The 26,654-nt window shown below is 43.3% G+C and overlaps 1 protein-coding gene across 1 annotated transcript; it reads left to right on the top strand.

Annotated features, from left to right (window-relative positions):
* The first annotated feature begins 5,556 nt into the window (after positions 1 to 5,556).
* Positions 5,557 to 16,836, top strand: LOC311596574 (protocadherin gamma-A7-like). Its single transcript, XM_084780174.1, has one exon. It carries the CDS (start codon positions 9,932 to 9,934, stop codon positions 12,365 to 12,367), a length of 2,436 nt encoding a protein of 811 aa, XP_084636300.1. The 5' UTR covers positions 5,557 to 9,931; the 3' UTR covers positions 12,368 to 16,836.
* The last annotated feature ends 9,818 nt before the right edge of the window (positions 16,837 to 26,654 follow it).

The raw sequence follows: 26,654 nt of genomic DNA, 5'->3' as shown, positions 1-26,654 counted from the left end.
TCCGCTCAGTTTTATTCAAGTCTTCCTATATTGTCCATATAACTGAAAACAGTCCCCTTCTAGACACTCCATCATGGAAGTAAGTCTTTCAAGTCCTGATTTGGGGCCTGTTGGCCTTGTCGCCTACTCTGTCTTGACCAGTGACTTATAGCTAAGGTCATTATCCTATATGTCCCAAGTGGGGTTTGTACAACCATAAGAAACTGCACTCTTTCAAGCTGACAGTGAAATCCCACATTCAATATTCTCCAGCTCTTGGCGCCAGTGTGGGTGTGTGCATGCTGGCAAGCCACCTCCATGACAGCACCAAGCAGATGCTGAACCCTGTGCCTAGGCACAACAGTCCTGAGCTCCTCTACATAATACTGCCCACCACAGTCTAGTGACCTATTCATCAGAGTAGTGGTGGTAGACATGGACTCTGAACACAATGCCTACCTCTCCTGCCTTATGGGACTCTACAGCCTAGGATAGCTCATGGGAGATGTTGTACTGGGCATACCTTGAATGACAAGATGAAATCCATCACCACCTCCAACTGTAATGAAAAATGAAGCTCAGCTACCTTATTCAGTCTCTGTTACACTGTGTTCAATCTTTGCAGATGGCTTGCAAGAGATACCTCTGGATCTTAGTGATCTCCCAGTCCCCTGTGGCCCCTTGGCAAGCTCCAGATTTACCTGGTAATTGCTCTTTGTGCTCTTTCTCCTTACTGTGGTTGTGGCTATTGCTCTACATGATAGGCAGGCATGACACTGGAGTCTGTTTTGAACTTGATCTCTGCTCCAAGGTTGCGTAGATTTCCCTTTGCCTCCTGACTATAGCAAGGGAATTTTGCCATATTCCTCCAAGTGGATTGGATGAACTACCTAACATTCTTCAAGCACTGATTTTAATTTTATAATTACAAAGCCCAAGGATGTTCTACTGCAAGATCTATGTGTTGAAGGCTTTGGGGCTGAAAGTACCTGCCGATAAAGACACCTGCAATGTAGCTTTGATTCAATAAACTTGCAAATGGTTCCTTCAAATTGTTCCTATGTGTAGTTAGGACAAAACTCATTAACCTAGAGAGTAAGTATTTCTTGATTCTGTTGTGTTTTATTAATGTTTCTGGGTGTGGAGCATACAGTAAGGAAGCCCTTTGTGAGCATATCTGTGTCGCAATTGCTGTTCCATAGAAATGGTCCTAAATATTTTTGTTGATTCTAAAGCAATACAACTAAAAACATTGCAACAAAGTAACACATCACACTATCATTGTTACACATTATCTACCTTCCTTGCACTGCTTGGTATTGAATTCAAGGCTTTTGACATTCTCAATATGCACTCTCACCCTGGGCTACGTTCCTGTCTCCGTCACTGTTATATTGCTGTAAAAAGACACCAGGACTACAGCAACTCTTACAAATGAAAGCATTTAATTGGGGCTGGTTTATAGTTTCAGAGGTTTAGTCCATTGTCACCCGTCAGGGAGCATGGCAGCATGTAGTTAGACATGATACTGAGGTTGTAGCTAAGGGTTCTACCTCTGGATCCACAGGCAGCAGGAAGAGACAGACTCTGAGACTGGATTGGGCTGTTGAAACTCCAAAGCCCACCCCAAGTGACACACTTCCTCCAACAAGGCCACATCTACTACAACAAGGCCACACCTCCTAGTCCTTTTAAATAGTGCCAAGCCAATCTCTAAGAAATCAAATGTTTGATCCTATGGGGGCCATTCTCATTCAAACCACTACAATTCCTAACCCCAGACATTATCTCCTGAATTAAACACAACTCTATAAAATTAAGTGATCCACTTACTTTGAGTGCAGTCAATCACAAATATCCTGTGTGTAACACAACAAATAAATGTATAAAAATGGTTTATGTAACCTGGAAGACAAGTGCAAAAGCAAGTTCTCTCTTGCAACCCAAAACTCATGTTCAGTATGAGTTTTGATACGTACAAAAAAGGAAGACAACACACAAAACAACTCTGAGGGATGACGGCATGGATGATGAGGCTTGTCTTGAACATGTGGTCTGAGTTGAAGATGCCTGTGGATGGATGTTTGTTTTGACATAGCACTAGCATATCCTACATACAGATTAGTATTCTGAGAGCAATGGGAATGAATAGGATCTGAATTTGCTTGTAATAGATGCGGGGCATCAAGCACATGAGAGGCAAATCTGCCTTAAAATGGTTCCTAAAGTGAGTTGTTTGAAGAAGTTGCCAGAGATCCTCCAATGAAGAAGTTTTAGTTGGCATGATTATCTGTCTTTAATTCAAGGAGAGATAATAGAATTATGATCTGATATCACACCTGGATTAAGCATCTTTCCTTGAGAAAAGGCTATTTTCAGAAACCTTGAACTTGAGTGACCTCAATGGACAGCGAAAGAATCATACGTGGAATCCCTTAAATAAAAATGCATTAACTTTACAATAAAAATGTTTTATGTAGCCTATACATTTCACTTCCTTTACATTTAAAAAAAAGCATACAAAGCCTGCGTTACAGACATTCTTTAAATGTTAATAAGAACAGATAATGACATCTAAAAAGAGAAGCTCTTCTATTTGCTGACATTGTCATAGATTCATTCAGAATGTTTCTGATTATCAGTGATCTTACTAAAAATTGGCAAATGCAGGTAACAATTCAAGAGTTCCAGAAATGTGTGATGCCATATCTGCTCTATAGGATTCTGAGAGATATTTCCACAAGAATAAGTGAGAATTTTTCAGATAACACCTAAGATCATTTGAAATCAAACATATTATTCTTCTGTTTCATTCACTCTCTTACTGAGAGAAATATAAGTGTCATAACTGCAAATTTAACAGAAATAAAATCCTCTACCAATTTCACAAAACGGGTGCAGTATGAAGTTAAGACTCTAAGTGTCGCTGTTCCCTAACTCGGGCAAGAAAACCGGTGGGAACAGGGCTTGTGCCCTGATGAGATTACGAAACTGTGCAGAAATTCTAACCTGAAAAGGTTCTCAGCGAGTCTCTGTTCATTTAAGGACCTTGAACTCTAATTCTGTGGATTACCAAGTGGGGCGGGCAGTTCTTCTACCAGCAATCGCTGGGAAGTCTTTAACAAGCTAGCCATGGCGGCTCTGCAAAAGCGCCCGCCCTGCTGTGAGCTGCTCCTGCTTTTCAATCTCCTGTGGTGGCTGTGGGGCTCCGAAGCTGGCCAGATCCGCTACTCTATTCCCGAAGAATTGGAGAAAGGCTCCTTCGTGGGCAGCATCGCCAAAGACCTGGGGCTAGAGCCCCGCGAGCTGGCAGAGCACGGGGTCCGCATCGTCTCCAGAGGTAGGTCGCAGCTTTTCTCCCTGAACCCGCGAAGCGGCAGCTTGGTCACTGCTGGCAGGATAGACCGGGAGGAATTGTGCGCCCAGAGCGCACCGTGTCTCGTGAGCTTTAACATCCTTGTGGAGGATAAGCTAAATATTTACCCTGTGGAAGTGGAAATAGTAGACATTAATGACAATGCACCCCGATTCTTAAAGGAAGAAATGGAATTGAAAATTCTTGAAAACGCAGCTCCATCCTCTCGTTTTCTGCTTATGGATGTCTATGACCCTGATGTGGGAGTGAACTCCATTCAGAGTTTCAAGCTCAGCAGTAATAGTCACTTCTCAGTACATGTACAAAGCCAAGCCCGTGGGCCCAAGTACCCGGAGCTGGTGTTGGAGCACACCCTGGACAGGGAAGGGGAAGCAGTTCACAATCTGGTTCTTGTTGCCATGGATGGTGGTGACCCTGTCCGAACTGGTGTGGCACGAATTCTAGTAACTGTCGTAGATGTAAATGACCATGCTCCAGTATTTTCTCAGCCTATCTATCGTGTGAGTGTTCCTGAAAATCTACCCGTGGGTACACGAGTGTTAAAAGTTAATGCCACTGACCAGGATGAAGGGGTCCATGCGGAAATAACATATTCCTTTGTGAAGATCACAAACGAAATCTCACAGATTTTCTGCTTGGATACTTTAACTGGAGAAATTTCCACTTCTGAAACTCTAGACTATGAGGACTCAAAGTCTTATGAGCTGGATGTTGAAGCCCGGGATCAGCCAGGTCTTCAAGACCGAGCAAAAGTCTTAATAACCGTCTTAGATGTGAACGACAATGCGCCAGAAGTGGTCGTTACATCTGGCAGCCGAGCAATTGCTGAAAACGCGCCTCCGGGGACAGTAATCGCTCTTCTTCAAGTTTATGATAAAGACTCTGAACTGAATGGCCTGGTAACGTGTTCCATCTCAGAAAGCCTCCCGTTTAAATTGGAAGGATCGTTAGACAACTATTTTCGCTTAGTGACAAACACGGAACTGGATCGGGAGAAGGTATCCTCATATAACATCTCTGTGACAGCCACCGATAGGGGAGTACCACCTCTGTCTACGGCAAGGTTCATCTCCTTAGATGTGGCAGACATTAATGACAACCCACCAGTTTTCTCCCGCTCATCCTACTCTGTTTATGTCCCTGAGAATAACCCTAAAGGCATCTCCATCTTCTCTTTGAACGCAATGGACCCTGACAGTGAAGAAAATGCTGAAATTATCTACTCTCTGGCCAAAGAAACCCTTCAGGGCACACCTCTATCCTCCTTCCTCTCTATCAACTCCAACACTGGTGTCCTCTATGCACTGTGTTCCTTTGACTATGAGCAGTTCCGAGAACTGAATCTACTGGTGACAGCCAGGGACAGAGGGAACCCCCCACTCAGCAGCAACGTGTCCCTGAACTTGTTTGTGCTGGACCAGAATGACAATGTACCTGAGATCCTGTACCCTATCCCCCCCACTGATGGTTCTACTGGTGTGGAGCTGGCTCCCCGCTCTGCCGAGCCTGGATATCTAGTGACCAAAGTGGTAGCAGTGGACAAAGACACAGGACAGAACGCCTGGCTGTCCTACCGCCTGATCAAGGCCAGCGAGCCAGGGCTCTTCTCAGTGGGACTGCACACAGGTGAGGTGCGCACAGCAAGGGTCTTGCTAGACAGAGATTCACTCAAGCAGAGTCTGGTGGTGTCTGTGCAAGACCACGGCCAGCCCCCTCTCTCAGCTACTGTTACTCTCACTGTGGCTGTAGCCAGCAGCATTCCCGACATCCTGGCTGACTTGGGCAGCCTTGATATTCCACACAAGTCTGATGATTCAAGCCTTACAATGTACCTGGTGGTGGCAGTGGCCACTGTTTCTTGCATCTTCTTCACTTTTGTTACGGGGCTGCTGGTGCTCAGGCTGTGGCACTGGCATAAGTCAAGATTGCTGAAGGCCACAAGGAAAGATGTGTCAAATATAGCCACTTCACACTTTGTGGGTATCGATGGGGTGCAGGCTTTTCTGCAGACCTATTCCCATGAGGTCTCCCTCACAGCGGACTCAAGAAAGAGCCACCTGATCTTTCCCCAGCCCAATTATGCTCACACACTTATCAGTCAGGAGGGCTGTGAGAAAAATGAGCCTTTATTGATACAGGAAGATCCAACATTTTGTAAAGAGGAAGACCCTCTTGGTCAGGTAAGGTTATTGCTTTTTTTTAATACAAACAGGAAATTGTAATGCTCTCTGTGAATAGCGATAAAGTTTTTCCTTCTTTTGAAATGAATCAGATTTGTCAATGTTCCTATATAAAATGTCCCCCCCAGAGATCCAAGGCTTGGTTTCCGATAAAGTAATCAGAGGTGAGCTTTTGGAAAGGTATTGTATTGTAAGGATTGGGAAGTGATGAAAGCTGTGGAAGGTGGGTCCCAGTAGAAGGGAGTTGGTTGCTTGGAGACGCAGCCTTGAGGGGGGTACATTATCCTGGGGTTTGTGCTTTACTGATGCCATGAGGTCAACGTCCTTGTTCTACCACGTGTTCCTACTGTGATGTTCTGCGTCACTGCATCACTAACACTGCATCAGAGCCGGGTACCACAAATGAAACCTATGAGCCTGTGAGTCAAAAGAAACCTTCCGCCTTTTCAAAATGACTTGTCTAGGATGCTTTTGTCACAGCAATGAAAACACAGCTAAGACAATATAATTCTGGGGTTTTCTTTTTTTATCAGCAGATTCCTTAAGTCTCTTTTCTTGATTTTCATAAGAGAAAAGTCTTATTTCATATTCCAGATTTGTTTGGTCCTTCTTTTCTGTACTTATGATTTTGTACATCTCATTTCCGGGGGGAGGGGGTTCCTATTATAGGACAGTTAAGCAATTTGTATTCTTTATTGTTCCTGAGACAGAGTTTCTCTGTGTAACCTTGGTTGTCCTGGACCTACTTGCTTTGTAGACCAGGCTGGCTTTGAACTCACAGAGATCTGCCTGTCTCTGCCTCTCTAAGTGCTGGGATTATCGACGTGTGCCACCTTACCTGGCATCAATTTGTTTTCTAAACTGAAAGAATTAAAGCCTCTACTATATACAATTAAGGCCTTAATTTTCCATTTTTCCTCAGTATTACATAATAATTGTAGGTGTCTTCCAAAATGGTGAAGATTCATCATGTGTTATTTTCTTTTCTTTTTTCTTTTTTCTTTTTTCTTTTTTTTTCTTTTTCTTTTTCCTTTTTTCTTTTTCCTTTAGACAGGGTCTCTTGTATCCCAAGCTGGCCTCATTTGGCTGACCTTGAACTTCTGATCCTCCTGCCTCTGCCTCAGGGGTGTGCACTACCACACCTGGTTAATGCAGAGTTGAGAATCAAACCTAGGGCTTTGTACATGCTAAGCAAGCACTACCAACTTTTACCAGTTCTTAGTGAAAGTTATAAGCACATTTACTTTATCTCTGCATCTTAGTATTTTCTTCCCATACTTGCCCTTTTACTGTCCTACATTGGTGAGAATTGATGTTCTGTTCCAGAATCGTTTTGTACTCTTTGCCTCATTCTGGCTTAGTGATAAACTGCTTGCTGGGGTAAGTGCCCAATGGGCCATTGTGCCATTATCACTTTATTGCTATACGTGTTCAGTACAGATCATATTTAAAGGTGGGCTGCTATGCCAATCTGCCATCCTTTATAGTGTTATCTTTTCACAAGAACACAGATTGAATGTTACACATTTGTCTTAGTTCTTTCTAAAAGAGAAAACACATAACCTATCAAATGTTAGAAGGTGTGCCGAAATGCCCTTTATGGTTCTTGCTTCGGTCAGAGGTCACAAACGGAAAGAACTTCACTTTGGTTGCTGCCACTCTAATGATAGTGAAACAGCCCTCTTTACTTCTTATAAATTTAATTTTAAAAAAAAATATTGATGTCTGTCAAAGAAACTGTCTATTCATTGATGCTTTTTTTTTAAAAAGTTGAATAATATGTTTACAGACATTTGTAACTCATTTGAGCCCGTGAAAATCTCTATGGTCTTCCAAGGAATATCTAAAAAATTTAAACCTTGCTTTATCAGTCTCACAATTCTAGGAAGATGAAATAAAACAACTTCGTGAAATATTTTTCCAACAATAAACTAGTATAGTGAACAAGTGTTTGTTGACATCACCACTATTATAATTGTTGTATTGTTACATTAATTACAATGACATTGTATTAGGTGTTTGCTAGTGTCTAATAATGAAAATTAGTTTTAATATAAAATCACTTATAGGAAATATCTCTAAAAAAATAGCAGACTGACTGGTGAATTGGAGGATGAAGACTTAACAGAATACAAATGAAAATTTAGATAATTTACCATTTAAAGAATATATATTTCTGTCATATAAGAGCTCTATAATTAATACATAGGAACTCTGTGTCTAAATAGTTGAAGGAAGTGAAGATTATCATTTACAGGAATTGGTTTTATTCCTTATGACTGAAGATGCAAATAACATTATGGAATACTGAGCATAAACTGGTGAAATTTTTAATTGTCAAAGGAATAAAAGAAAGGGACTCCTGGTGGAGTGAGAGAGTCTGTGGTTGGCTCTTCTTGAGAGTAAGCTGATGATGATTAGGTGGGTATGGTGAAACATCTGAATCCCAGAACTCAGAAGCCTGAAGCAGGAGAATTGTAGGTCTGAAGCTAACCTGTGAGAAGCTGCCTCAAAAGGGGAAGGGGTAGAAATGATAGCCAAGGAATTAGTAAAGTCCTGAGTAAGAAGATTCAATGATCTGACAGTAGAGGGGCCTGACTACTTATACACCTGAATTTGGTGTGCATGTGCGATGAAACCTAATTTGGAATACATATTGAAGATGTATGAGGCTCTCCTTTGTACCTGATGTTAACAGTGATAGTAAAAACAAAGAAACTGAAAATCCAGTTCTGTGGCACAGTACTTGCCAACTATGCACAGAGCCGCTGTGCCAGTCCTCAGCACCACAAAAATAAGTAACAATAAGCTTGCCTTGTGTGTCTGAAGCCCTTGGTTCAAATAAATGCTGCCACAAGGAAGGGAGGAAAGAAGAAGGGAGAAAATGGGAAGAGAAAAGAAAAGAAAATGGATAAGAAAAGGGAAAGAGAACAAAGAGAAAAGAAGAAAACAAAGCTGTTAGTTTTTTTGTTTTTTGTTTGTTTGTTTTTTGTTTTGGGGTTTTTTTTTTTGACAAGATCTTGTTATGTAGGAAAATGTGCTCTATGACTCCCTGTGTGGCCCAGGCTGGCCTTAAACTTGTGATCTTCCTGTTTCTACCTCCCAAATACCATACCTGACTAGTTTATGCTTTTAAGTAAGAAGCTAGGGGTGATAAATGTTTTTCTAAGCCAATATGCGCCATTTACATTTCTATAGTTATTATGAAAGTGTTCATTTCTCAATCATGAACTTTCAGATGATATGACTTTTATTTTGTTTTAACTCAATGTTTAAACATTGTGTATCCTATGTATTAGTCATATGAATTTAATGGCCTGCTACACAAATATGATTGTTTTATAAGCTCTTAGGGGATACATTTTGAGTGATTTTAAACTACGTCTTGAACATAGCATTGCCAAAGCTAGCTGAGTTTCATGGGTAAATGACTAGTTTAATCTTTCACCTGAGTTTCCTGTGGCCATAAAACTTGAACAAATAAAACATTTACTATAGAAAACTTATAGAACTTATCAACTATTAAACATATGAAAATCATGGACTAACGGAAACTTTTTGATCAACTTACCATACAAATAACTAATACCAAGCTAAGCTGTCAGAGAGTTTGACCATATATTGGATTTTGAATCTTCATGGAAATGAATCTTCAGGATCATCTGGCTGTTTTATCATCTACATAAATTGTCCATTTCTGAACAAACGCTGTTGAAGTGACAGCTGTCAAGGGGATGAATAAACTAGCAGAGAAGGTCATTGCAAAAATACCTACATTTTTTTACAGGAAATAAGCTAAACAGAACTCCAAACAAATGGTTCATCAACGAAAATTTTACGGAGAATGTAAAATAATATATAGAAATATATTTGCAGTATAGATTTACAATATAGATTTAAATGACGTTTGCATGTTTGCCTGCAAAGGCTTAATTTTCTCTTAACTTCAACATTACTTCCTGAGAGATATTTTTTAAAGGCATTTGGATTTATCAAATAGTCAATACCTTAAAATGTATCTTTCAAGTATATCCGTGGTGTCTGGGGTGAAGGAATTTAAACAAACAGAAACTTTGAAGACTTAAACAGTTTTCTGTAAAATCAGTTCGTTTTGCTTCAATTCAAGATGGTGCAGTAACTTAGTAAGGACTCTGCGCGCCGCTGTTCACCAACCCGGAGAGGGTGGTGCCGGAGCTCAGTCACAACCACCGAGTTTGCAGCACAAAGAAAGGACACACTGAGACAAGCCCTCCTCCAAGCTGCACCAAACTCAAGCCTTCATTCGGCTGGATTCCCGGCTTCTCTTCCGCATACTGGAGGTCCCCGCAGACACAACCGGGTTCTGGAACACATTCCCAAGACCTCTCAGGGTCTGAGCGAGATCCTCAGGACAGCAATGGCGCCTGGGCAGGGAGGCGCCGGCCACAGAGGATTTGTGCTGCTTTCCATCCTCCTGGGGACCCAGTGGGAAGTCTGGGCAGGACAGATTCTCTACTCCGTGTCTGAAGAGACAGACAAGGGGTCTTTTGTGGGAAATATCACGAAGGACTTGGGACTGCAGCCTCGGGAGCTGGCGGAGCGCGGTGTCCGCATCATCTCCAAAGGTAAGACTCAGCTTTTCTCTCTGAACCCGCGGAGCGGTAGCTTGGTTACAGCAGGCAGGATAGACCGGGAGGAACTGTGCGCCCAGAGCCCACGGTGTCTCATAAGCTTTAACATCTTGGTAGAAGACAAAATGAATCTTTACCCTATAGAGGTGGAAATACTAGATGTTAATGACAACGCTCCCAGATTCTTAACGGAAGAAATAAATATAAAAGTAATGGAGAATGCAGCTCCTGGGGTGCGGTTTCCTCTAAAGGAAGCTACAGATTCAGACGTGGGCACAAACTCCCTCCAGAGATACCAGCTCAGCCCCAGTCACCACTTTTCCCTGGTTGTGCAAAGTGGAGATGACGGAACCAAGTACCCAGAACTGGTGCTGGAAAAGGCTCTTGATCGGGAAGAAGAGGGGGTTCACCATCTGGTCCTCACGGCCTATGATGGCGGGGACCCACTCCGATCGGGCACCGCCAGCATCCGCGTGACAGTGGTGGATGTGAATGATCACGTGCCAGTCTTCTCTCTGCCGCGGTATCAAGCGACAGTCCCTGAGAACGTGCCAGTAGGCACAAGACTTCTCACAGTAAATGCTATCGACTTGGATGAGGGTATCTATGGCGAGGTGTCTTATTCTTTCTGGAAAATTACTCCAGAACTTCTACAAATATTCCATCTGAGCTCCCTTACGGGGGAACTGTCAACTTTAAAAGGTCTGGATTATGAAGAATCCAGCCTCTATGAACTGGAAGTTCAGGCTCAAGATGGTGCTGGCAGTCTAACCAAGGCAAAGGTACTGATCACGATTTTGGATGTGAATGATAATGCCCCGGAAGTGACTGTCACCTCTGTGAGCAGCCCAGTCCCTGAAGATACACCACCCGGGACAGTGATCGCTCTGTTCTACCTCCAAGACAAAGATTCAGGGAAGAATGGTGAAGTGACCTGCTCTTTTCCAGACGACTTGCCTTTTAAATTAGTGCGATCAATCGATAATTACTACAGGTTGGTCACAGCACAACATCTGGACCGGGAAAAGGTGTCTATGTACAACATCACATTGAAAGCCACAGATGGTGGAATCCCTCCCCTGTCCACAGAAACTCACATATCCATTCAGGTGTCAGACACCAATGACAATCCACCCACCTTCTCCGACTCTTCTTACTCCATCTACATCCCTGAGAACAATCCCAGAGGCGCCTCCATCTTCTCGGTGACTGCGCAAGACCCTGACAGTGACAAGAATGCCCAAGTCACCTATGCTTTAGCTGAGGACACCATCCAGGGGGTACCAGTGTCCTCCTATATCTCCATCAACTCTGACACTGGTGTCCTATATGCACTTGGATCCTTCGACTATGAGCAGTTTCGGAATCTACAACTAAGAGTGACTGCGCGTGACAGTGGGGACCCACCTCTCAGCAGTAATGTGTCATTGAACCTCTTTGTGTTGGACAAGAATGACAATGCCCCTGAGATCCTGTACCCTGCCCTCCCCACCGATGGTTCTACAGGGGTGGAGCTGGCTCCCCGCTCTGCAGAGCCTGGATACCTAGTAACCAAGGTGGTGGCTGTGGATAAAGACTCAGGCCCAAATGCTTGGCTGTCCTACCGCCTGCTTAAAGCCAGTGAGCCAGGGCTTTTCTCAGTAGGGCTCCACACAGGGGAGGTGCGCACAGCAAGGGCCCTGCTGGACAGAGATGCACTTAAACAGAACCTCGTGGTAGCTGTACAGGACCATGGCCAGCCCCCACTCTCAGCCACTGTGACACTCACTGTGGCTGTGGCCAACAGCATTCCCGATGTTCTGGCAGACCTAGGCAGCATCAGGACCCCCAGTGAACCTGACGATTCAGACATCACTCTCTACCTAGTGGTGGCAGTGGCCACTGTTTCCTGTGTTTTCCTTGTCTTTGTCACCGTGCTACTGGCTCTCAGACTATGGCGCTGGCACAAGTCACACATGCTACCGGCTTCAGGTGGTGGGCTGGAAGACGTCCCTGCCTCGCACTTTGTAGGTTTAGATGGGGTTCAAGCTTTCCTACAAACTTATTCCCACGAGGTTTCACTCACCGCAGACTCTCGAAAGAGCCACATTATCTTCCCTCAGCCCAACTACGTGGATACACTCATCAGCCAAGACAGCTGTGAGAAAAGTGATTCTTTGCTAACATCCATAGATTTTCAGGAATGTAAGGGTGAAACCCCAAGTGCCCAGGTGAGTTCATAGCTTTACTTTTTCTGTGTGCCTGTGTGTATGCAGTGCTCTCATGATGCCAAGTACCTTCTATTGCTTTCTGCCTTGTATATTGAGGGAGGGTCTCTTATTTAAACCCAGAGCTGGCCAATTTGACTCTGAGATCCCCGCATCTCCATCTCTTGTGCTCTGGGATCACAAGTGGGCCACTATGCCTACCTGGTACTTACTTGGGTGCTGGGCTTGGGATCCAAACTGTGCCTCTCATACTTTCAAGTCTAACAATTTATCCATGAACCATTGACAAAGGATCCTCTTTCTTACTCTTTTGCTGGGAGCCTTCCCCAGCATGTTGCTGACAGGGCAGCTGGCAGAAGGAGATATGGGGTAGGCGAGGGGACAGAGGCGGGAGTCAGACGTGATGGTCAAGGGAATCTTGGAGCTCTGACTAATTAGCAATTGGAGGCTTCTTTATTTATACAGGTTTCACAGAACAAAGACAGACTAATGATTATCCAAGAAGTACAGATTATATGTTTGTTTGTTTTTTTTTCATTACATGTTCAGGGTTATAAATTCAATCACAATTAGAAAATACAAACAACGGATTTTATTTTTATTATCAGCCCCATAATTCCAACTTAAAGAATCTAAACAATGGCTCCTCTAAAGAAAATGCATTTATTATATGACTGCCTGCTTTTAGGCTGGCAGTGTTTGTAGTTTTAAAACACTCCAGAGAAACAGAAAATATCTAAATCAGCCTTTTTATGAATAGCAAATACTAATACCTAACTTCTTTTGCTATACGTTTCATCATCTACTCTATAAAGAAGGAAAAGTTTGAATCAGTTTATCTTAATTACTGAATTCTATTCCTCTATGGGTGAACCCAGTATGGTTCCTTATTGTAAAGCAAGGCCTTGAATCTGTTACCTGTTCTTGCGGCCAGAGTTTGTCAATTGTCTCTGTTTACCCTGCACCAATTATACTGTTGGAGTTTGCTTAGGGTCAGGCACCCCAAGAAGATTCTTGGAGTAATGGCCTCACCCAGCTGTGTGCTTATCTGTGCTTAATGCTCTCCAGGGCATAAGGAAGACTTCCAAATAGAGCCAGACAAAGTTAATTTTAGGATGTTCCTAAAAAGACTCGCCCATAATTTTCTCAATAAATGAATCAAAATATAGATGAATCAAAATATAGAAAATCCCCAAGAATGCAACACACAGAGACCAAAGCTCACACAGGAGAGACAGAATGGCAGTGAGTGCAGCATTCGGCTCAGCTTAGCTGAAACTGTGTCAAAAGCTGTGGTGGCTTCATTACTCGTGCTGTTTCCAATGGGCGTGGCTGTGCAGGTCTTTATTTCCACAAAGGTTATATTTTGCATGAGCTGTCTCTTACCATTTTGCAAAAACAAGAATTAGGAAAATATAGATGTAACGACATTAAAATGGTTAAGAAAGTTCACCATTTCAGTGGCTGTACTTCAGCAAGAAGCATGTAAACCGTGCTATCCTTTCATTAAACCCTGTGGACAAGAATGTGAATAAATAGGCTCATATATCTTGTGCCGCCTACCTTCCTTCTGTTTCACTTTCCTAACTCAAATATCATCTAAATAAAAATGAATTGCTGAGCATTCAGGCTGGAGAGTTGGCTCAGAGGTTAATAGCACTGGCTGGTCATCCAGAGGTCCTAAGTTCAATTCCCAGCAACCACATGGTGGCTCATAGCCATCTATAATGAGATCTGGTGCCCTCTTCTGGCAGGCAGGCATGCAGGCAAAACATTGTGTATATAATAGATAGATAGATAGATAGATAGATAGATAGATAGATAGATAGATAGATAAATTTTTAAGTAAAGCATTCCTTAGCCACCTTCCCATGGTTCTCCTTAGAATTCAAATCTATAAAAGGGACTTATTTAGTGGCCTTTTCAATCTGGAGCCTTTCTCTGCTTTGCTTCTATCTCCACTCAACTTAGGAGCCTTTAAAAGCATGATTACTTGCTCAACTGTGTAAATCATAGGCATCTATTAAAGTTGGTTTGCTAGTGGAATATTAGATAGATGCTTTGAGGATGAAATGTGTCCAGCCGGGTGGATACCTTAGTCAATAAAATGCTTCCTGCAGAAGCATGAACACCTGAGTTAATTCTCAGTACTCATGAGAAAAATGCATGTATAGTGGTGCGTTTTTAACCCCAGTGCTGGGAAGACAGAAACAAGCTGGTCTCTGGGATTAGTCTGGCCAGCCTAATTTAACTGGTGAAACCAAAGTCCCAGTGAGAGACACTGACTCAAAAAAAAAAAAATGGGTAGCTCTTGAAGAACAATGCCTGATATTTACCTCTGGTTCTACATACACACACACACACACACACACACACACACACACATTTCATACAAAAGAATGAAATGTGTCAAGTATCACTAAAATCTCTATTTAAAAAACAAACATGGTATCTAATGCACTAAAGTTAATTGGTCAAAGTGGATTAAATATGTCAAATAATATGAAGTTTCCAAAGTAGGTGCGGTGGCTTTGCTTGTTATTGCAACAACACTCCAGAGACAGAAGCAAGAGCTATGGGCCAGTCTCTTCTAACTCAAACGCCAGTATCTTTTTCACGTGTTTTAACTCTATTTGGGAAACGGACAGTTGCATTTATTCGCACACAACTCCAATGTATTCTTTTGGTGGTACTCCAGCTGAAGTGTCTGTGGCCTTTCTCTAGGGAGTATACTAGGAAGGTTCTATGAAATAACCGCCTTGTTCTGTCAAACCCCACTTTCACTTATCCATTCTTCTGGGGAACAAAAGATTAAAAATAAGTAAGTTTGGGAATTGACTACTTCCGTATTCTTTCAGATTGTTTTTGCACGACACTTATTTATAGGAAGAATTTGGCAAAGTGATAATGACTCCTGGGACTTTCTGAGTGCTAATTAAAAGGGGTTTTTTTCCTAATGTAATGCTGTATTTTGTGGTATTTTTCCATACGTAAAAGCACTTAGGATCATGAGAGAATGTTTCATTCCTGTAGTGTTCAGGGGTGTAATAATTAAGGAAGAGGACTATATTAAATTTTTGTGGGGGAAAGCACACTAGTAAAGAGTTTCCAGACATAATGAGAAGGAACTCCCCTAATCAACACTTATTAGATTCTCAAATACATTTTTAAACAAAGAGGAGAAATCATCATCAAACTCAGGCAGCTATTGAAAGCAAAGTTTCCATGAAGGTTTCTCTCCAACCTTAAGGTTATCATGAAATGTAAAGCAACAGGAGTTCCATGAACTTTAGTCCCTTTGTGTCACATGGTAAAGTATTACTCGCTTGGTGGTTTGAATATTGATGTTAGAGTTTATAGTGAGAGTAGCTGTAATGGGAAATGGGTGGCCTAACTGTTCAGCCTGCGTTATTTCTTTGACGACGATACTGGAAATGAGAATTAGATAATACTACTGTAAGGCAATTGCGTGATCTATTTTTTTGAAAATAAAATAAGTTGGATGATGAGAGTGAATTATACCTTCGACAAGCCATATTTTGTCCAGGCACGGTGGTGCACAACTTTAATACCAGCATTTGTGAGGAAAGAGGCAGGTGGATCTCTGTGATTAGAGGCCAGCGTGTTTTATATAATTCTAGGACAGCCAGGTAGATAGACCCTGTCTCAAAAGAAAGAAGGAAGGAAGGAAAGAAGAAAGGAAGGAAGAAGAAAGAGAAAGAAACAAAGAGAAAGAAGGAAGAGGAGGAAGAAAAAGAAGAAGAAGAAGAAGAAAAAGAAGAAGAAGAAGAAGAAGAAGAAGAAGAAGAAGAAGAAGAAGAAGAAGAAGAAGAAGAAAAGAAAGAGGAGGATACATTCCAACATTACTGACACACTTAGAAAATAAAGTATGAATTATGTCATAGTGGGTGACCTAGAAAAGAAGATAAAATATTAGGGATAAAAATAATGAAAAGTATCCCACTGTATTGATGCTAAATAAATATGCAATGCTATTGCTCCCTGAAATTATTTAGGCCAAGACTATTACAGTCATGTTTGGCTCACTAGTTGTCTATCAAAGATTAAAACATGTTTGTGTCAACATATTTTATGCGTTTATCGATATAATCCTGGATTTGTGATTTTTTTAAAAAAAGCATTTCTGACAATATGATTTGGGACGTTATTAAATACGTGAAAACTGACTAAGAACCACAAACAGCAGAGGCTGCAGTTTCCTACTATGTACTCTGGGCGCCGCTGTTGGCCAGACTGGAGAGCCTGAGAGCCTCTTCTTGCGCAGCCGCAGAGCGCTTTTCAAGGCACCCTTTCTCAGCCTTCTCCTTTAAACACTGCTTCTTTCCGAGCAAAAAGAAGAATCGTTTCATGAACTAGAACTGGTACCAAACTCCATTAGGAACCCGGAATATCTGCAGCACGGAGCTACCTCGTAACCCGGCGTCTCCAGCCTGGTGAGCAAATAAACGGGAGCAAGAAGGATGCGGGAGGGCGCTGCCCAGAGGCGCCAGAAGCAGTGGCGGCCAATACTCCTTCCCTTCCTGCTCCCTTTGTTCTGCCCCGCGCTCTCTGAGCAGATCCGCTACAAGATCCCCGAGGAGATGCCCACCGGCTCGGTAGTGGGGAACCTCGCCAAGGACCTGGGCTTCAGTGTCCAGGAGTTACCCATGCGAAAACTACGTATCAGTTCCGAGAAGCCTTACTTCAGTGTGAGCACAGAAAGCGGCGAGTTGCTAGTGAGCAGCAGGCTGGACAGGGAGCAGATATGCGGGAAGAAGCCGGTGTGTGCTCTGGAATTTGAGGCTGTTGCTGAAAACCCATTGAACTTTTATCACGTGAGCGTGGAGCTGGAGGACATAAATGACCACATGCCAAAATTCATGCACACATCCTTTGAATTGCAAATAAGTGAGTCCACAAAACCAGGGACACGATTTATCTTAGGATCCGCCCATGATGCAGATATTGGAACCAATTCTCTGCAGAATTACCAGCTTAGTCCTAATGATCATTTTTCACTGGTGAATAAAGAGAAGTCAGACGGTAGTAAGTACCCTGAAATGGTATTGAAGACACCTCTAGACCGGGAAAAGCAGAAATCCTACCACTTTACCCTGACTGCTTTGGACTTTGGGCAGCCACCCCTCAACAGCACTGCACAAATACACGTCCTAGTGACTGACGCCAATGATAACCCTCCAGTGTTCAGCCAGGACATATACAGGGTGAGCCTTCCAGAAAACGTGCACCCAGGAACCACCGTGCTTCGGGTGGTGGCCACAGACCAGGACGAGGGTGTCAACTCCGAGATCACGTTCTCTTTCAGCGAAGCTGGTCAGATCACGCAATTTAACCTGGATTCTAATACCGGGGAAATTACTACTCGGGGCGCATTAGATTTCGAAGAAGTCAAAGAATATTCCCTTGTTTTGGAAGCAAGGGATGGTGGGGGAATGATTGCGCAATGTACAGTGGAGATAGAAATCCTGGATGAGAACGACAATGTCCCTGAAGTGCTATTCCAATCTCTACCTGACCTCGTAATGGAGGACACTGAGCCAGGAACTTATGTCGCTCTGCTTAAAACCCGCGACAAAGATTCTGGACGCAATGGAGACGTTACCTGTAAATTAGAAAGTGTGGCTCCATTTAAAATAGTCACTTCTTCAAGAAACACATATAAATTAGTGACGGATGGAGTTCTAGACCGCGAGCAGAACCCGGAATACAACATTACTATCAGAGCCACTGACAAGGGTGACCTGCCCCTCTCTTCGAGCAAAATTGTCACCTTGCGTATTGGTGATGTGAATGATAACGCTCCAGTTTTCACAAAGGTTTCATATGCGGTCCATGTTGCAGAAAACAATCCGCCGGGAGCCTCCATCGCTCAAGTCAGTGCCTCTGACCCAGATTTGGGGTCCAATGGTCAAGTCTCCTACTCCATCATAGCCAGTGACCTGGAGCCTAAATCACTGTGGTCCTACGTGACCGTGAATGCGCAGAGCGGGGTGGTGTTCGCCCAGCGCGCCTTCGACCACGAACAGCTGCGCTCCTTCCAGTTGACACTCCAGGCTCGCGACCAGGGCTCTCCTGCTCTCAGCTCCAATGTGAGCATGCGCGTGCTGGTGGGCGACCGCAACGACAACGCGCCACGGGTACTGTACCCCGCGCTCGAGCCCGACGGCTCTGCGCTCTTCGACATGGTGCCACGCGCTGCCGAACCCGGATACCTTGTCACCAAAGTGGTAGCTGTGGATGCAGACTCAGGACACAATGCCTGGCTGTCATATCACGTGCTGCAGGCCAGCGATCCTGGGCTCTTCAGCCTGGGGCTGCGCACAGGCGAGGTGCGCACAGCGCGTGCCTTGGGCGACAGAGACTCAGCGAGGCAACGCCTTCTGGTCGCTGTGCGTGATGGTGGACAGCCACCGCTCTCTGCTACAGCCACGTTGCACCTGATCTTCGCTGACAGTCTGCAGGAGGTCCTTCCAGACCTCAACGATGACCCACTGCCCCCTGACCCACAAGCCGAGCTGCAGTTCTACTTGGTTGTGGCCCTGGCCTTGGTTTCTGTGCTTTTCCTCCTGGCTGTGATTCTAGCCATTGCACTGCGACTGCGACACTGCTCCAGCAGCAAGGCATGGGGCTGCTTTCAGTCAGACGTTGTGGTTCCCCCCAACTACAGTGATGGGACTTTGCCGTATTCCTACAACCTGTGTGCTGCAGCCACAGGGAAGGCAGAGTTTAACTCTCTAACATGTAATGATCAGCTGAAATCAGGACAGGATATACTTTTTGGAGATTCAGCAGGGGCCTTGTTTCCACTTTGTAACTCCAGTGAGGCAACCTCCCATCAGGTGAGTTTCCTGCAAGCATAAGGTACTTCTTTCTACTCAGTTCTTCATATTCTCCGGAATATATATATATATATATATATATATATATATATATATATATATATATATATTCTGAATATATATATATTTATATTATATTATATTATATTATATTATAAAGTTAGTGTGGCTAAGTGGAGTCTGAGCACCTGATTGGCTTGATGAGTCACTCCCTAAGGCCACCACAAAAAGTCTTAGTGGGTTAAGAAGTGCTTATGGGGGCCAGAGAGAGACTCACTAGCTGCTCTTTCAGAGAACCCAGGTTCAGTTCCCAGCACTCACGTAGCAATTGTCTGTAACTCCTGTCCCAAGGGGTCTGATGCCCTCTTCTAGCCTCTGAGAGCATCAGACACACACAGTGCACAGACACTCATGCAGACAAACACCTATACACGCCTAATAAATAAATAGTTCCAAACAGTGACGATACAATTTTTTTTTAAGTAGATAAAGTAGGAGCACTTGTGTAACTTACAGGTATGATGTACCGACCTCAGATGCTCAGTAACTGGTCTTACCTACAATACGAAAATTTCCACAGTGTTGTCTCTCCTTAAAATTCAATTGATATTTCTCCATGAATTTTCTCCCTGTTGCTTAATAAGATGAATGCTTTGTAGATTACACATACTATAAATATAAAAGCAATCATTGAGCTGGGCATGGTGGCTCACATCTTTAATCCCAGCACTCAGAAGGCAGAGGCAGGTGAAACTCTGAGTTTGAGGCCAGCCTGGTCTACAGAGAGAGTTGCAGGACAGCCAGGGCCACACAGAGAAACCCTGTCTTTAAAAAGAAAATCATTGATGGGAGGGAGGGAGGAATGGGAGGATACAAGGGATGGAATAACCATTGGGACATAATATGAATAAGTTAGTAAAAAATAAATAAAAATCATTAAAATAATCTTTAAAGCAAAAACACAGTAAAAATGGACATTTTGCTATTGATTTAGCTGTTTTAGCTTCTATAATCTGTTGTTTTGCTTCTTGTGACTATTTCCTTTTCTCCCAAAATAAGATCTCTTAAGCTCAGCCCTATGGCCATGGCCTCTTGTAATTTTATACAGTATATTATATGTGATCGGTTCCTTAGCAGAAGGCCCGGTATTTACCAGAAGATCAAAGGGCCTGAAAATGCATGTGTATAGTGCGGGTATTTGGGAGACAGAGGCAAAGCCAGAATGGGCTATATATGAGACCCTTTCTAAACAAACAATAGGAAGTTGGTTGTTACTGCTTAAAGCACAGGTCTTTGAGAATTTGTCTGTACTGATGCACATTTAATAGAGATGAGCAATGCTTTCCCTCTGTTCCTCCCTGGCACTCTCCAACATATCATTTTTTAAATTATTACTAGTAGCTGGACAGTGGTGGCACATTCCTATAATCTCAGCATGAAGAAGCCAAACGCTGGCAAATCTCTGAATTTGGGGCTGGGATGGTCTATAAAGCAAGTTTCAGGACAGCCAGGGCTACACAGAGAAACCCTGTCTCAAAAAAAAACCAGAAAAAATATTACTAGTATTTTCTGTGTGTAAATAATGTAGGGGTGTGTGTGCAAATCAGAGGACAACTTTGTAGTTTGGGTTCTTTTCTTTCATCTTTTATATGTCTCCCAAGGGTAGAGCCCATGTCACAATGCGTAGTCAGCAAAGTCTGTCTACTTAGCCATCTGGACTCTAGCAAAAAATGTAACTGCTTTTCCTTTGTACTTCTAAACTAAATATGTAGAGGTCTTCTACAAATTAGATTACCTCTAGAAGATAAATAGTCTTGGAGTTTTCAATTTTTTAGACAAACTTGCCAATATGATGTGCAAATAAAAATAATAATATATAGGTATTAATATATATGTAGCATACTGTGTCAGTCTTCCTGGCAATCTATAGCATCTGATTCAGTTACTGATAGGAAGAGTTTTTGTTGCAGCATTTACTCTTTGGCTTATGATAATTACAGATGTTCCTCACTTTTTGTTGTTCTTTGGATGAAAGTTATAGTAGTGGAGCTAACCTAACGTGTGTGTGTGTGTGTGTGTGTGTGTGTGTGTGTACTCCCTTTAAAATGTATCACCAGGCTTGGTGGCGCATGCTTTTAACACAGCACTGAGGAGCAGCAAAGAGGCAGATGGATCTCTGTGGGTTCAGGTCCAGCCTGGTCTATATAGTGAGTTCCAGGACAGCCAAAGCTACTTCGTGAGATCCTATATCAGTTTTGTTTGTTTGTTTGTTTGTTTTGTGGAAGAGGGGGTAGAGTTTTGCTTTTATTATGTCGTTATCTGTTCCTCCCAAGTATTTTTAAATAACAAGCCCACACAATCTAATTTAAAAAAAAAACTTAAATCGTGAAAGTATTCTTCCTGGTCAAATTTCTCAATAATAATAAAAAAATCATTGGTGTGTAGTTAAAATAAGATTTTAGTAAGAAAACATAAAAGCAACAACTCTGTGGAAAGCTACTATGATGATTAGTTTAAACCAGAGAAAACAGCCCTCCAAACAGTCATCTCCAACAGATCTGGTTTACTCTAAAAATGATCAGTTTCCAGTAGCAACTAGAATTATTAATTTATCCGCATATGTAGAAAGCGTTCACACAAAGCTGGGAAAGAGTGAAAAGTAAAACTACATTGTTTGCTTTTAGAGAGCAGATGTAGACCGCCATTCGATATAATGCTAGCCCACAGACCTGATCATTAATATAACCACATTTTATCGCACACACATATTTGCACTTTCTTCTAAAATATGTATTTAGGAACAAATTTAAACTTAATAAAAAATGGTTAATTTATAAGGCTTAAATAACTGCATCTAAGTGCAGTAACAATTTAGGACTCTAAGCGCCGCTGTTCACCTTCTGGGAGAGAGATGCACCCGGAAAGCAATCGAATTCTCAGCGATGACAAAATCAGACTAGCAGATTCCAGAGTCGAACTGCAACACTGCGGTGAAATTCTGCCCCTAAATTTGTGGCTCTCCAGCTTTCCGTGAGATTGTAATCTCCATCATCACAAGCAAAGGTAAACCAGCCATCTATGCCCAGGGAAGACTGAGAGGATTTTTTTGCGAATGAACAATGGCCGCTTCCAAGAACCAACACAGGCACAGCCGGCTGGTCCTGTTGTGTACGCTCATGGGGACGCTGTGCAAGATCGGGGTAGGACAGATTCGTTACTCGGTCCCAGAGGAGACAGACAAAGGCACGGTCGTGGGCAACATCTCTAAGGACCTGGGGCTGGAGCCCCACGAGCTGGCGGAGCGCGGGGTCCGCATCGTCTCCAGAGGTAGGTCTCAGCTTTTCTCTCTGAACCCGAGGAGCGGTAGCTTGGTCACAGCAGGCAGGATAGACCGGGAGGAGCTGTGCGCTCAAAGCACACCCTGTCTTGTAAATATTAACATCTTAGTTGAGGAGAAAGGAAAACTCTTTGGGGTTGAAATCGAAATAACTGATATTAACGACAATAATCCGAAGTTCCATGTTGAAGATCTGGAAGTGAAAATTAATGAAATCGCTGCCCCTGGAGCACGGTATCCACTTCCAAAAGCGGTTGACCCAGATGTAGGCATAAACTCCCTCCAGAATTACCAGCTGAGCCCCAATCGCCACTTCTCTCTGGGAATGCAGAGGGGAGACCACGGGGTTATAAACCCAGAGCTGGTGCTGGAGAGCACCCTGGACAGAGAGGAAGAGCCCACTCACCTCCTGGTCCTCACCGCCTCCGATGGCGGTGACCCGCGCCGCTCCAGCACAGCGCTCATCCAGGTCACAGTGTTGGATACAAATGACAATGCCCCTGTTTTCGAACAACCGGTTTACCGCGTGAAAGTCCTTGAGAACGTGGCCCCGGGCACCCTGCTGCTCACAGTGAGAGCTAGCGACCCGGATGAGGGTGCCAACGGGAAAGTGACGTATAAATTCCAGAAAAATAATGAAAAACAGTCCCTATTATTCCACCTTCATGAAAACACTGGGGAAATGACAGTAGCGAAGAATCTGGACTATGAAGAATGTTCATTGTATGAAATGGAGATACAGGCTGAAGACGTGGGAGCACTTCTCGGGAGGAGCAAAGTGATAATTATGGTGGAGGATGTAAATGACAATCGGCCGGAAGTGACCATTACATCCTTGTTTAACCCAGTTTTGGAAAGTTCTCTTCCTGGTACAGTAATTGCCTTCTTGAATGTGCATGACCGAGACTCTGGAAAGAATGGTCAAGTTGTCTGTTACACACAAGACAACTTACCTTTTAAATTGGAAAAGGCAATAGATAATTACTATAGATTGGTGACATGGAACTACTTGGACCGAGAAAACGTCTCTCTCTACAATATTACAGTGATAGCTTCAGATCGAGGATCCCCACCTCTGTCTACTGAAACTTACATTGCCCTGGTCGTGGCAGACACTAATGACAACCCGCCTCGTTTTCCTCACGCTTCCTACACAGCCTATATCCCAGAGAACAACCTGAGAGGTGCTTCCATCTTCTCGCTGACTGCACATGACCCTGACAGCCAGGAAAATGCCCAGGTCACTTACTCTGTGTCTGAGGACACCATACAGGGTGTACCTTTGTCCTCTTATATCTCCATCAACTCGGACACTGGCGTCCTGTACGCACTGCAGTCTTTTGACTTTGAGAAGATGCAAGACTTGCAGCTATTGGTTATTGCCAGCGACAGTGGAAGCCCACCACTCAGCAGCAACGTGTCACTGAGCTTGTTTGTGTTGGACCAGAATGACAATGCACCTGAGATTCTCTACCCTGGCTTCCCCACAGACGGTTCCACCGGTGTGGAACTGGCACCCCGCTCTGCAGAGCCTGGATACCTGGTGACCAAGGTGGTGGCAGTGGACAGAGACTCGGGACAGAATGCTTGGCTGTCCTACCGCCTGCTCAAGGCCAGCGAGCCAGGTCTCTTCTCTGTAGGGCTGCACACGGGTGAGGTGCGCACAGCAAGGGCCCTGCTGGACAGAGATGCTCTCAAACAGAACCTGGTGATGGTCGTGCAGGACCACGGCCAGCCCCCTCTCTCTGCCACTGTAACTCTCACTGTGGCTGTGGCTAACAGCATCCCGGAAGTGTTGGCTGACTTGAGCAGCATTAGGACCCCTGGGGCACCAGAAGATTCCGATCTCACACTCCACCTGGTGGTGGCCGTGGCTGTAGTTTCCTGTGTCTTCCTAGTCTTTGTCATTGTCCTCCTAGCGCTCAGACTTCAGCGCTGGCAGAAGTCTCGCCAGTTCCAGGGCTCCAGAGGGGTATTGGCCCCTGCACCTCCGTCACATTTTGTGGGCATCGACGGGGTACAGGCTTTTCTACAAACCTATTCGCATGAAGTCTCACTCACTTCAGGCTCCCAGACAAGCCACATTATCTTTCCTCAGCCCAACTATGCAGACATGCTCATTAACCAAGAAAGCTGTGAGAAAAATGATTCTTTATTAACATCCATAGATTTTCATGAGAGTAAAGATGAAGACGCTTGTGCTCTGGTAAGTTGGGGTGCCTGATTTCTCGCGGGAATTTTGAGATATGCCAAAACCGTTGTGTTCGTGTAAGTAATGGGAATGTCAATCTGAACACTTGAAAGTCATGTGTCTATGAAAACAAACTGAGTTTGTTTGGGATTGAACAATGCTTGGGAACGTAGGTTAGTTATTAGAGTGCTTGCCTAGTTCACACAAATCCTGAGTTTGATCCTCAGCACCAGATAAACCAGGCTATGTGAGACTCTGTCTCAAAACAACACACACACACACACACACACACACACACACACACACAAGAGGCCTTTAAAGCATCTCATTGTCTTTATCACTCATTTAGTTAAGAATTAATTACCTACCACACACAGTACCTTTTCTACTTACACACATGGATTTCGTCTTCATTGTCGTCTTCTTCCTCCTCCTCCTCCTCCTCCTGGTTTTTTGAGACAAGGTTTCTCTGTGTAGCCTTTGCTGTCCTGGACTCGCTTTGTAGACCAGGCTGGTCTCGAACTCACAGCCTACCTCTGCCCCCCAAGTGCTGGGATTAAAGACATGCACCACCAGACCTGGCCACACATGAATATTCTAAGTGAACACTATGCAAAAGTAGTTGAGATTTCCAAATCCTTAGTAATTAATCATCAAATATGCACCACAATTATATTACCTACAAGGAGCCCCCATGAGATGCCTTGCCTTTGAACATCTCTTAAGGTCTGCTTCTGCATCTGCATTCAGACTTTACAACTGCTTACTATATTTCAAACCACAAGTGCCGGGGGCTGGACAGATGGCTCAGCGGTTAGGAGCACTGCGTCCTCTTCCAGAGGTCCTGAGTTCAATTCCCAGCAACCACATGATGGCTCACAACCACCTATATCCTCTACTGCCCTCTTCTGGCATGCAGGTGTACAGGGAGATAGAGCACTCTAATACATAAAACAAGTAAAATCAAACCACAAGCACATTTTAAAATGCGGATCTTGGTGGGAGGTAAACTGGTGCACGAATGTTGAGTGTATGTGTGGATGGTTATCCTTCTCGTGGTCTATGCCTATGGAAATATGACATCAAAAGCCTCATGTAGTGATCAGTCTCCCCTGCAAAAGAAAAGCAACAAAATCTAAACTAAAATAAACTTTCTTAATTAAGATAGTGAAGACTCCACTTCAGAAGATGAACCATGGTGAAAACTCATGAATGATAAACAAATTCCAAATAAGTTAACCAATTTCAGAAAAATTATAGTAAACTATACACATTATCTGTATTTCTTCTTATAGCATTTGAATAAAGCTAATTCCTAATTTGTCACCAATCAAATATGAAAGATGGAATAAATATATCGTGATTGTGGAGAGGGATAGTTCCCAAGGATTGTGCAGTATTCCATGCTATGTTGCATATACATAGGAGTAGAAATTAACATCATGCTTTCTGTAGCATCTTGGTGCACAATCATTTGAGGAGACTACTATATCGTTGGCTCTTTGTCATTCTGTTGGGGGTAAAGAAAGTTGTCTCTTATGTGTGGCACCCTGATTTGATTTCCAACAATTCAAAAACTAATTAGTAGAGTTCTAAGTTAGACCAAATGTCACCATATTGGGTAACTTTATGGAATGGGCTTACTATGAGCTCAGTTTCTCTAATTCCAAGGTGTAGCACATAGACAAAGAAATAATGTAGTCTTCTTGTGTTGTACATATCTAATCACTTCCCCAGTACATTCTAAGACTGAATTAATGTGATATAAAGAGTAAGATAGAAACAACATAATTTGGAAATAAGAAAAGGAGGCATTTATCAGGCCATATTATATCTGAGCTACAATCACTGAGACTGTCTTCTCAAAATAGTGTCTCCTAAAGAAGCAATAAAAATTCTCTTGGTTTTTATAAA

Source organism: Acomys minous (assembly GCF_964271855.1).
Source record: "Acomys minous genome assembly, chromosome: 4".
NCBI lineage: Eukaryota > Metazoa > Chordata > Mammalia > Rodentia > Muridae > Acomys > Acomys minous.
This window is presented reverse-complemented; position numbering and strand designations above follow the sequence as displayed.

What these genes read in the sequence shown, in the direction of transcription:
- LOC311596574 (XM_084780174.1), top strand. Translation starts at nt 9,932, where the DNA reads ATGGCGCCTGGGCAGGGAGGCGCCGGCCACAGAGGATTTGTGCTGCTT.